This window comes from Equus quagga, chromosome 3 (genome assembly GCF_021613505.1).
Source record: "Equus quagga isolate Etosha38 chromosome 3, UCLA_HA_Equagga_1.0, whole genome shotgun sequence".
NCBI lineage: Eukaryota > Metazoa > Chordata > Mammalia > Perissodactyla > Equidae > Equus > Equus quagga.
The window spans coordinates 2036416-2049365 of NC_060269.1; the positions used below are offsets into that span (position 1 = coordinate 2036416).

General features: G+C 36.2%; 1 protein-coding gene across 5 annotated transcripts in view; it reads right to left on the minus strand.

Annotated features, from left to right (window-relative positions):
- The window catches only part of TBCK (TBC1 domain containing kinase), a 196148-nt gene that overhangs the window by 35791 nt on the left and 147407 nt on the right, over positions 1 to 12950 (minus strand). For all 5 annotated transcript variants that reach the window (XM_046656525.1, XM_046656526.1, XM_046656521.1 and 2 more), the window contains one exon: positions 1956 to 2131. In XM_046656525.1, the coding sequence (XP_046512481.1) occupies positions 1956 to 2131 (176 nt within the window). The remainder of the gene's footprint in view (positions 1 to 1955; positions 2132 to 12950) is intronic.

Genomic DNA, 12950 nt, shown 5'->3' on the forward strand with positions numbered 1-12950 from the left:
AAGGAGATTTAAAAACTTCACAAGTTGGGTGCTTCGGGAGGATCATAAAAGATGGCTGAGTTTATTTTCCTTTCTTTATTCCCTTGGAGTCACCCATTCTAAAGTGGCGCAGAGCACTGTGCGTTCTCTCTAGCCTGCAACTGTAGACAGTAAAACCACCAGGCCAGGTCTCTGCCTTGTTCCAACTCTGAACCAAGTGTGGGGGTGACACAGAGGGACTCCTACCTTAGACTCATCCATACTCATCAGAGAATGGAGTTCAGGCTAGCTCTGCTTTCTGCTGTTTTATTTGTGTTTATTCTGCAGAAAATAAAAGAGTATCAATGTAAAAATCAGACTGTGAGGTTTGGAAAACCTTGGTGAGTGTCATTTTCATATTGTGTGTATTTTAAAACTTCAAATAGTTATTTATTTGAAAGGAAACATCAGAAGAGTGTGTGTACATCAACTATTTTAGTAATAGTCTTTAAAATTAAAATATGGGGACAGCCCAGTGGTGTAGTAGTTAAGTTCGCTTGCTCCGCTCTGGTGGCCTGGGGTTCGCAAGTTCAGATCCTAGGCGTGGACCTAGCACTGCTCGTCAAGCCACGCTGTGGCAGCATCCCATATAAAACAGAGCAAGATGGGCACAGATGTGAGCTCAGTGGCAATCTTCCTCACACAAAAAAGAAAATTAAAATAGGGCACTATAATGCTACGCTTTTTTGATGGTTTTATGAGAGACTATGGCTAAAGGCTCAACCAAAAGAAAAATAAACTAAAAAGTTAAAAAATTAGAAGCATTTCAAACTCTTGAAGTAATAGACAAGAACAATTTCTACTAGAGCAGGCCCTGGCCAGTGGACTGGAATTCATGCTCCTTGGTGGCCCGCTCACCTCCTCTGCTGAGGGACTGCCAGCACCCCTGATGCCCTGATAACCAGCGACATGAGCACTGTGCTCTGTCCAGACTCAGGGGTCTCTCAGTTTAGGGAAAATAGTAACTTCACAAAAAGATGGGGATGCATCATCTGAAATAGTGGGCTCTCAAATCATATTCTCAGTAATCTAAGATTCTATGGATTGCTTCAGGAGTTCTGCAAATGTATGGTTTGAATTCCATTTCAAAAACTGTGATGGAAAATATGCACATGAAAACTTACTATATGCCAATTTTAACATCTACGAAAACAGCAACCTGCTAACTCATTTACATACAATCCTCATTTATAGTTCGCGATGCTATAACTGTTATATGTTAACTTTGAAGAAAATTAATCATAAAAATTCTTCATATATATTTTATATATTGAGTTTCTAAGAAAGATTTCAATTTAAAAGGGAGTGGCTCTGTTAAAAAAAAGTTTGAAAATCATTCGCTTAGATTCTACAGTAGAGAGAATCAAGGTGTGCTTTATGAGGATCTGACAGATGATGAAAATATAAGGAAAAGATTGAATTGTTACTATTGGGTAACTGTTCGTACCAAATGCTAAACAAAATCACCAGAAGTTACAGTACATTTCTTAGTAAAATGTCAGTGAAAAATACTTTAATTGTTCTCTATAAGCCAATATTTTGGAAATTATAATGAAAACAACTTCAGTGTTGAGATCTGGCAAACTTTCTCTCTAGGTTATGAGGTAGACAAATGAATACTTCATCTCTGGCAAAATTCTATCTACAGCAGGAAGAACTCAAATGCCCTCAAGAACAGCAATGTACACCAGAGAAACACAAAAACCAAGAAAATATCCCAACCTTCTGTGTTGTTTGGAATACATTTTAAGGTCTCTGGTATGTAGTTATCCTACGAAACATTATGAAATCTATCCTGGCATCCAGTTTGAGTATTCAGCTACCTGAACTCTGGGGAATCCCAGATGTATTCTTTGTTTTCACCACACCCTTTAAATGGAAAGGAAGCAACATGAACAAGGCCGTAGCGCCCTTTAATCTGCACATGTAAAGGATACTCTTCAGTATTCCGGATGTCCACGACCAGGAGCTTCGGTTTACTGGACTTTGTCTTCTTGGTGGGTGTTTTGAAGTGACCTGTCACCGTGAGCTCGCACAAGTCAATCAGGTCCTCCGCTGAAATCCGTGGGGATACTTCAGACTTCAGGTCATTTAATGGGATGGACTCTCTTGACTGAAAAATGCACAAACACCACAAACATTGAGAATATTATAGAGAGACACACTACAGCCAGTAAAGAGTATCTTCAGGCTCTTGAGATCAATCACTATAGCACATGTGAGAACAGGAAACTCTATCTCATTTTAGCAGTAACTATAACTGTATCCCTTCCGACTGTGTAACTGTAGTCCCGTACTCCCTCCTACTGTATAACTATCCCTTCCCACTGCGTAACTGTAGTCCCGTACTCCCTCCTACTGTATAACTATCCCTTCCCACTGTGTAACTGTAGTCCCGTACTCCTTCCTACTGTATAACTATCCCTTCTCACTTTGTAACTGTAGTCCTTACTATGTATGTACTGAGGTTTACATTTTTAGTAGTTTCACAGAGAAAAGCATGACTCTTTTGCATCACTCCAAGCTCTTGGCTCAAATGTGATCGAAAGAGATGAGGCAGATTTTTCCTTATGAGAGCACTGTGTATCTTTAAAAACAGCTCCTTTAAGCACATTTCACTTTGCTTCAAGTATAATTACTGTTGTTGTGAATTGTATTAATTATAATTCTGGTAATATGAGAAACTACACTGAAACTCAGTATATATACTAATTAAATAAACTGGTTCTATTGTATGTATTGGTCTTTTATAACATAACGTTATGTATGAATGGTTGAGTGGAAATTAGATTCTCAGAGATGAATGAGGAGCAACATAATGCTTTCTTAATAGTAAACCAAATTGACAATGTACCTTAATTGTGAAGGAGGTAAAATCAGAATCCAGACTATCAAACCGGTACATTTGTCTAATGTCTATTATATGGCATAAGACTGATTCAGACTAAATGCTATTTACAATTATTCTCCATGCTATTTAGGAGGGAGAAGGATTTTTCCCCCTATTAAAGGCAATACAATAACACAACTCAATTCAACATAAATTTATTGAGCACTAGTAGTCACTCTTGAAAACTTGAGAATTTAAGAACTTCCAAAATTCACTTGATTGAAATATGGGGATTCAAAAAAATTTTACATCTATATGCTTACTAAGTTTTCAAAACTGAGTCTAATTATTATCTCTACTCATTTTCTTTCTTTTCTCAATTCCATTGTGAGATTCCACATTTAGAATTTCCAATTTAGAATTTCTAGGCAGGAGAGAATAAAGCATATGAATCACTTATTGGACCTATTTATTTTGAAAACGAAATGTTTTCAACTGGAGTTTGAACGTCGGCTCTCATCCCTTGGGTTTCCCTTTACTTTGCAGTAAATGCTTTAGTGGTAAAGCACTTGTTCTCTCACTTTATTAGCCTTTAAATAGAAATGGGAATTGCTAAGCTTTATGGGTTTATGGTTCTTAAAGAATAGGCATTAGGAATTTTAATTTTTTAATATTAGGAATTAAAGCTACTTAAACATTCTGAAGTTAAAAGTGCTTCAGGAAGATTAAAGAGCTTTAAAATCAGCAAGCCATCCAATTGATGCTTCCATCCCCTTTTTCATTGGATGGCAATCCCTACAGGTATTTTTCCCAGGCCTCACATGAAGTTGTACATTTACGAAGATAAAATAAAGAACTTTTGATTACCCTAGTCCTGCTTTTAGTCATTTAGTGATGAATGTGGCATTTCAGACAGAGGCGTCCTCTGAAGGAAAGGTGTGTCCTGGCTGATGAAGAAGAGGACTTGACCAAAGTATTCTCTATGAAGAACTGATCGATTTAAGAAAGATCTGAGCTTGGCATTGGTTCTAATCAAATGCATCACATGTGAGGAGTTTTTCAAAGGAAAGAGGAACCACTATGTGAAATGGTAAGAACAGAAGGAGAGAGGAATCACTGACAAATTCATAAGTTTCTGAGCTTTTCTGAGTGTGTATCAGAAAAGAACTTTAATATGGTGCATGCAAGTTCCTCTGCAAACTAATTAGGAGATTAGTAAGTTAGATTTAGGACAAATTATACTATTTTGCTCTATGAAGAAAATAATTATAGTATTAAAAATACAGAATCTAGTTTTTCCTTTATTAGACAGTTTTATATGCCATTTTGCTATTCATGGTATAATTTCCACTTAGAGGCATAAAAATGAAACTTCCTCTGAACAACTTTCATCTTGTTTAGCATCACTGACATTGGCATTTTCCTGTGTGACTGGAGTTTCAAATTTATGGGACTTTGTTTATGGGCAGTGGACAAGAATATAGAGCAACTCTGGAAGTGTCTACTAATTTGTCTTTTCTGCCCAAGAACCTGTACACACAATGCATATCAAGCTTAGATGTTCAAATATCAGAAAGCAATATGTCTGAGAACTACTTTTTTTTTCAACAAAATTCATATTCTATTGTCAAACTAGAGTCAGAAGTTATTTAGCAGTGTTACTGACAGAAATCATCTTTCAGAGTGGGGTCTCTGAAATGGTGATCTGGATGTATTAGTGATAATACTAACCAAGCAAGCAATAATCTGAACCTGGTAACAAGACAGGCATTTTGCTGTATTCATTTGAACCATCGGGAGACTGTCATGAGCCATAAGAGTCTGAAATGGTAGCCTCTTAGTGAGAGTTTGCCTGTATACTCCTATGTTGCATATGTAACCAACATCCATAAGGACATAACTGTACATTTATGTTTCATATGTAAAAGCTCCTAAATAACTACAGAGGCATTTTAACTACGAGAATACAGGGCTGGTATCTAGAACACTCCTCCCTTATTCCCTGTCCTGGATCCCGGCACTACCTTCAATCTAGTTACCCAAGAGGAACCTGGAAATCATCACTGACACCTTACTCTTCCTTATTCCTCATTCTAACAGATCCCCAAGTTCCACCAAGTAGTTCTTGAAACTGCTCCCTGACTCACTGCCCCATCCAAGGCCTCGTCATCTCTTACAGGGACTTTGGGAGCTGTCTGCTTCTTTCTTTCTATCCCCTTGGTTCTCTGCTTCCCTCTTCACCTAAAGCTGTCTCTTCTAATCCATCTTCCAAATGCCATTTGAGAGAAAAATAAAAACCTGATCATGTACCTTGTATCATTAACAACACCTCAGTGGCTTCTAGACATTGAGAGAATGAAATCCAAATGGCTCAGTATAGCACATAAAGCCCTTTGTGAACTGACCCCTGTCCATGGTAGGCAGGAAACCAGAGGCTATGGAGTCCAGAGACTATCTGGATTCAAGTCTTGGCCCCCTACTAATCCGGAGGTGACTCTGGGCGTGATATTTAGCCTATCTGTCCATTTCTTCATCCATAAAGTGGGATAACAGTCGTTACCTGAAGTCCTCCTGGGCCCCTGTAAGGACTGAATGAGTTAGTCTATGCCAAGTGTCTAGAATGGTCTTTGACCCACTGTAAAGAGTTCAGTAACTGTTTGCTATCTTTTACCTCTTTTCTCGCCCTCACAAGCTTGTACATGTGCTTCGGCATTAGCAGGCTATTTGCCTTTTCATCCCACTGTGCCGTTGCACACATTCCCTCTGCTGAGGATGCCACACCTCGTCCATCTAATAAATCCCTGCTCACCTTTCAAGTATCAGCTCAAACACTACCTTCTCTGTGAAGAAAGCCTTTAACTCCTGACAGACATTTACTTTCTCTTCTGTGTCCCCATAGTTATCTGGTGCATGTCTTCATCATAATGGGATTATTCATTTCCCACTAGATTGAAAGTTTCTCAAGGATAAGGGAAAATTACTTTTATACCTAGTCTTCCCCAGGACCCAGCATAAAAGATACATAAAAGATATTAAAATATATTTGTGGAACATAAATGAATAAAATAGTATTTCTACATCTTCTGCAACTTATCCTGAGTAACTTTGTGCTATAGGGCATGTATATGTTCCTAAGACAACGTGCACAAAACACCATCATAGTAATTATTATATTTGTGATATAGTGTCTGTTTCTCTACTTGACTTACAATATCCTTCAAGGCAGGTTTCACATCTTTTCTTATTTGTATCTCTACAAGCTAGCACAAAGTCTGGCACAAAAGAACTCAACAGATATCTGATGAGTGAATGAGTGAATAAAAATATGATGAAATAACGCTTCAGAGCAGAATCTTTTCTTCTGTCTGGATTATTAGACAGAGTCTTCTGGGATGGCAAATCATTAGATTCTCTCCAGCCTCTGGGCACTGCAATGATTAATCAACAACACTGAATCTATATCTGTTTCAACAATTTCTCATAGTCATCTTTCCTTCCCTCAACTGAAAAATTGCAGATAACAGTGGCTAACACATAAAACTTGCAAAATGTACTCTAATTAATTGAAAGAAGTTAGGTGAATATAAAGGAGGTAAAAACTAAAAACAAAAACAAACTATCCTTAGGCAAGTAGGGGGTATAATTTAATAATAATAAACACATTAATGAAGGAAAAAATAGATAAAAACTATAGGTGGTATTTTGGGGAAAATCAATAAAACTGGAAAATTTGTGATGAACTGTGTGTGCATGATTAGAAATGAGAAAAATATAAACATAAATATGTTTTTATATTCTTTTTCTTTCTCACTTCTAATTAAATATAAATGAGAATATAAGCATGTAAAAATATTTAAAAATATACTATATACAATTCTATATTATTAAAATTTTAAAATGTTGATTCCACATATTCACAAAAGAGTAGCAAATCTGAATAGATCTATATATCCATAGGCCTAAGTAGAGCTGAGGAGAATGATATGTGTGTGTATGTGTGCATACAAAAGTCATAGAAAATCTGAATAGACTTTGTAGATACAGGAAAAATTTTAAAGTTTTCGAATGATTACTTTGAAGAAAGGTGCCAAACGCATTTTTCCCCAAACAATTCTGTCTCGTTTCCAAAGAACAGGGAATGTCTAGGATACAGTAGCTGCTCCAAGGCAAAGAGAACACTGAAACGTGCCCCAGGCTATTTTAAGAAGCTGCCTTAACCTAATACTTAAATCTGACAAAGTTAGCACAACACGCACACGCACACACGCGCACACACATCAATATTCCTTATGAATACAGATTTAAAACAAACTCCTCAAAACTATAAAACTGAATGCAGTACCAATTTAAAAGAATGACATACTATGACCAAGTAGGGCATATTCCAGGAATGAAGGATGGTTCAAAATTAGGACAATTTAAAAATAATCCATCATCTTTAATTAGTCAAAAGATAGAAAGTATGCAATCATCACTATAGGTGACCTGAAGCCATATGTGATAAAATTTCACATTTATTCCCAATTTTAGAAAAAGAAAACCTCACGGTAAATACGTATCAGAAGGAAACTTAATTAGAATGATGAAAGATGCTCTTTAAGACAGATGTCCTTTATTTCAAATATCTGACATTCTACTTAATGATGAACCACACAGGAAGACTTACTAAAATCAAAATGCAGAAATACAGCTATCAGCATTATTAGTTATTATTGCTATGGAAGTTGCTATGGAGACAATAAGAAAAATAAGTAAGGGGTATAAATACTGGAAAAGAAGAAATAAATTATCTTTACTTTTAGACAATACATACTCTTCGGGAAAATCCAGAATAATCAGAGGATGATGCAATAAAACTGGTATGAATTTGGTCAGGTTTTAGTTACAACATACACACAACAAAGTCAGCAGCTTTTCTCTATGGAGCAGGAGCCAGTCAGAAAACACAACGAACAAGAGCTTTCCTTCACAGCATCAGAACATTGCCCCAAAATAAAATGCTGAAAAATAAGCTGGTCACATTTAAAGAAAATCAGACAGGCTTGTGATTGGCATTTGAAAAAACTGAGAGAGGTAAGATGCCATGTAGAAAGAAAGACTCAACATTACATGGATTTTATTTTCCCTCAGAGTAATGTATTAATATATTACAATTTTATCAAACTCCTAAAAAGCATCTTTTTTTCATTCTGAAACATAAATTCTAAAGTTCATTTGACATACTAAATAGATGAGAATGTCAAGAAAATACTGAAAAATAATAAAATACCTTGTTATATATTAAAACTATATAAAGTTAACATTGTTGGTATGCATCTGAATAGACTAAAAGATTAAAAGGACATTATGGATGCACAGAAACAAATTCAGCTAAGTGTAAGTATTTGGTAAAAGAATTAGGATGCCATGTCAAATCACCAGGGGAAGGATGCATTATTTAGGATGTGGTGTTGGCATACCATTAACGGGAAGAAAATAAAATTATGTTTCTATCTTATACTATATATAGCAAAATGATTTATGGATGGAAAAAAATTAAGTATAAAAGTGGAATCAGAAAAGGATGAGAAAAAGTATTGACAACTAGAAATATTTATAAGCATACAGCAAAAGCCAGACTCTTAAAGAGTAACATGTGAAAAATAAAAATTTAAGATGCCCTTAATATATAAAAAGCTCTTTTACTCAGTAAGATAAAATCAGTAAGAAAAAAACCCTTCCTTACACCATGCACAAAAATCAACTCAAAATGGATTAAAGACTTGAATGTAAGACCCGAAACCATGAAAGTTCTAGAAGAAAACACAGGCAGTATGTTCTTTGACATCGGTCTTAGCAGTGTATTTTCAAGTACCATGTCTGACCGGGCAAGGGAAACAAAAGAAAAAAATGAACAAATGGGACTACGTCAAACTAAAAAACTTCTGCACTGCAAAGGAAACCATCAACAAAACGAAAAGACAAGCTAACAATTGGGAGAAGATATTTGCAAACCATATATCAGATAAGGGGTTAATATACAAAATATACAAAGAAGTCATACACCTCAACAACAAAAAACAACAAGCCAATTAAAAAATGGGCAAAAGATCTGAACAGAGATTTCTCCAAAGAAGATATACAGATGGCCAACAGGCACATGAAAAGATGCTCAACATCATTAGCTATCAGGGAAATGGAAATCAAAACTACAATGAGATATCACCTCACTCGGGTCAGAATGGCTATAATTAATAAGACGGGAAACAACAAATGTTGGAGAGGATGTGGAGAGAAGGGAATCCTTGTTCACTGCTGGTGGGAGTGCAAACTGGTGCAGCCACTATGGAAAGCAGTATGGAGTATCCTCAGAAAATTAAAAATAGATCTACCATATGATCCAGCTATCCCACTGCTGGGTGATTTATCCAAAGAACTTAAAAACGCAAAGGCATAAAGACACTGGCACCCCTATGTTCACTGCAGCATTATACACAATAGCCAACACTTGGAAGCAACCTAGGTGCCCATCAAGGGACGAAGGGATAAAGAAGATGTGGTATTTATACACAATGGAATACTACTCAGCCATAAGAAATGATGAAATCCGGCGACTTGTGACATCATGGATGGACCTTGCGGGTATTATGCGGAGTGGAATAAGTCAGAGGGAGAAAGTCAAATACCGTATAATCTCACTCATAAGTAGAAGATAAAAACAACAACAAACACACACATAGCAATGGAGAATGGATTGGTGGTTACCATGGGTGGGAGGGGGAGGGCAAAAGGGGTGATTAGGCTCACATGTGAAGGGATGGACTATAATTAGTTTCTGGGTGGTGAACATAATGTAATCTACACAGAATTCAAAATATATTATGATGTACATCCAAAAGCTATATAATGTTATAATCCAATGTTATTGGAATTAAAAACATAAATAAATAAAAAATATATATCATGATGGTGGAAAAAAAAAAAGAAAAAAACCCTGATTAGTTAAAAAAGAAAGGGGGAGATGTAAACATATAATTGACAAAAGAAACACCAACGGGTAATAACAAAAAATTTTTTCTCTCACTAATAATCACAGAAACATAAAATGTATTCCCAATCATAGAAATACAAAAAGTCGGTAAGTATCTTGGACGGCTTCTGCCTGCCCCTCCAGACTCACTCTCCACTGGCTTCCACCTTGCTCTCTGCTCTGGGATGCAACATGTCTGGACAACATCCAGAGGGATCCTGGGTCCCCTGGCTTTCAAGTGGGTACAGACAGTAGGGAGAGTGGGGTCAGGATATTTATTCCCCTGGTTCCCTACTTGAGAAGTCACTTTGGCCTGGCTATGTCCGTTGATCAAAGCTCACTCTACCTCTCAAGATGGCTTTCTCTACCTGCTTCTCTTTTTCATGGTCTGGTAACCTCTTTCTCCCTCATCCCTTTGGGCCTTTGGCTGGTGACAGGGCTATAGCTAGTATCCATAATTTACTGCATTATCTCTTGTATTTTCCCCAACATTCCACCATCATCTTTGTAATTATCATCTCTGTAAATAAACGGTTCTTGAATTATCATAATTTGAGTGTACCACCTTTTGCTGTCAAACTCTGACAGTACAGTATAGGGAAGAACTCTAAAATACACACATTTTAGACGTGTGAATAACATGATCCCCTGGAGAAAAATCTGGCAATATGTATTAAAAACTTTCACATATGCATACCTTTTAATATAGAAATCTAGTTTTAGAAATTTGTTCCATTTACATAATCATAGACTGTACAAAGTTGTATGGAAAAAATATTTATCAAACATACTGTTTTTCTTAAATTATGAAAAACTGAAATAAAGTCAACACACGATAAAGGGGGTAGGAGAAGAAAATGGCAGCAAATTCATGTAAAGAAATACTATTCATCCATTAAAAATATATTTTAGAAAAATACTTTTTTTGTTGTTGTTGAGGAAGATTTGCCCTGAGCTAACATCTATTGCCAATCATCCTCTTTTCTTTATTTTTTTTGATGGGTGAGCCACTGCCACAGCATGGCCACTGGCGAGTGGTGTAGGTCCATGCCTGGGAACAGAACCTGGGCTGCTGAAGCAGAGCATGCTGAACTTAACCACTAGGCCACTGGGGCAGGACCTAGAAAAATATTTCTTAAGAGAGGAAATATTCAGGATGTATCGTCAAGGGGAAAAAGATCCTACAAAATCATAAATTTATTATGATACCAGTTTGGTAATGTATCTCATAGTAAATATATATGTGTGTGTATATATATATTTCACAGTGAATATATATGCGTAACTACATGCATCTGTATTTATTTATCATATACGTATGACTGATACATAGCAACTGTATAAGTGGTTATTTGTGAACTGGTGGAATCTGACATTTTTCTTCATGCTTTTTTGAGTTTAAGTTTTATTCATTGAGTATGAACTACTTTTGAAAATTTAAAAATTTATAAAAATATGATTATCTTTTTTCAACCAGCATTATTATATAACTCTCTTAAATACATTATAACTGAACCTAACCTGTCTGAAGACGAGTCTTATCAAATGTTCACAGCGATATCAAAAGGCTGTACAAATGAGAACTCATGGCTACACTCACCATTAAAGGTAATGAAATCTGGCACTGGCAAACGCGCAGAGATGTCAAGGAAAACAATAAAGCCATTATTATTCTTAAATTCAGATAAAACTTAAAGATGAGAAAAAAGAATTAGCAAGTAAGGCAAGCTTTCACACATCCAAGTTTGGAAAGGAGACGCACAAGTTAATACTGACAACAGGAAGAAATGTGTGAGGTTCCTAGGCATTTCATTGGTAAGGATGACTCTGCCTTCTACATAAAGAAATGTTGAATAAACTGATGTTTATCCACCTCTTCATCAGATGGATGAAGAATTTAGAGAAAAGAGCCTGTTTGCTACACGGCAGAATACTTATATGCTTTTCCAAACTTCTACCAACACAAATGTAAATTACATTATCACTAAATAATTATAATATTTTTCCTAGTGTAACATGAGAAGGGAAAATTATTCAGTAGATTAATGCATAAATGGCTGATATTTTTCTTAGCAACAATTTTGTTTCCTTTAAGAGTAATACATTTTGATCCTGCACTCCAAACAACTCCACGTCATCATACCTGGGCATAAACGAGGCCAGTAGTGCTGCTTTTGGGAGATACATGATAGATCTGACATTTTCTTGAAGGTTTTAGGGTTTTTTCTCAGGGAAAGGATGACTGCAGAATGTCTGCAGCACTGGTTCTTTGAGTCAATTTAAAATCTCTTCATTTGAAAAGCAAAGTAATATTTATTAAATATCTACTTTATAAATCAAGAACTTAAACTCAGGCAGCACAGAAAGTGACAGACATTGCAGACATTTCCTATAGAAAGAAATATATATGAGTTTTGAGCAAAAACAATTTTGTAAAAAGACTTAAATTTCACTGAATAACTGGAATTGGAACACAAACTGGAATACTAAAAATAATCTCAAAGAAAGGTGGAAATATGAATCAGAAAGTATAAAAAGCAAAAGCAGGCATGCTTATGAGGCAGGAACATCACAGGGCAAACCATGTATTAAATAATGTATGTTTCAACACAGTGAAAACATACTTTTCCTGAGGACAACTTGTAAAAGCAAGACTGTACTCAAAGATTTTTTCAAGTGACATATGATGTTTCTAGGAGGGAGACTGGATCAGTATAAACATGCTGATGAGAACACAGAGCCAGGCACATCAATAGCTTAAGCTTCAAATACTTCTACCTTCTATAGCAAGTATAGTAGGGCCCTGCCCAGAGAAGGGGCGAAAATGTTTGATAAATAAACGCATGAATGTGTAAAAGGATGTAGAGTGATGCTGTCCCTATGATGAAAGAAAGAGGTTCTAATATGCTACCAAATAATGGAAGCCACCACTAAGAGTCACCAATACCTCCCCCAGGGCTAACTGGGAAGGGACAAAAGTAACTCTATTGCTTCCAACCATCACCCCAGCTTCCCCTTTCCTTTCAGCTTACCCAAAGAGCTTTGGTTAGTAGGGGGGTAAACTGTGTGGAGAGATAAGCTGCACCTCCCTTC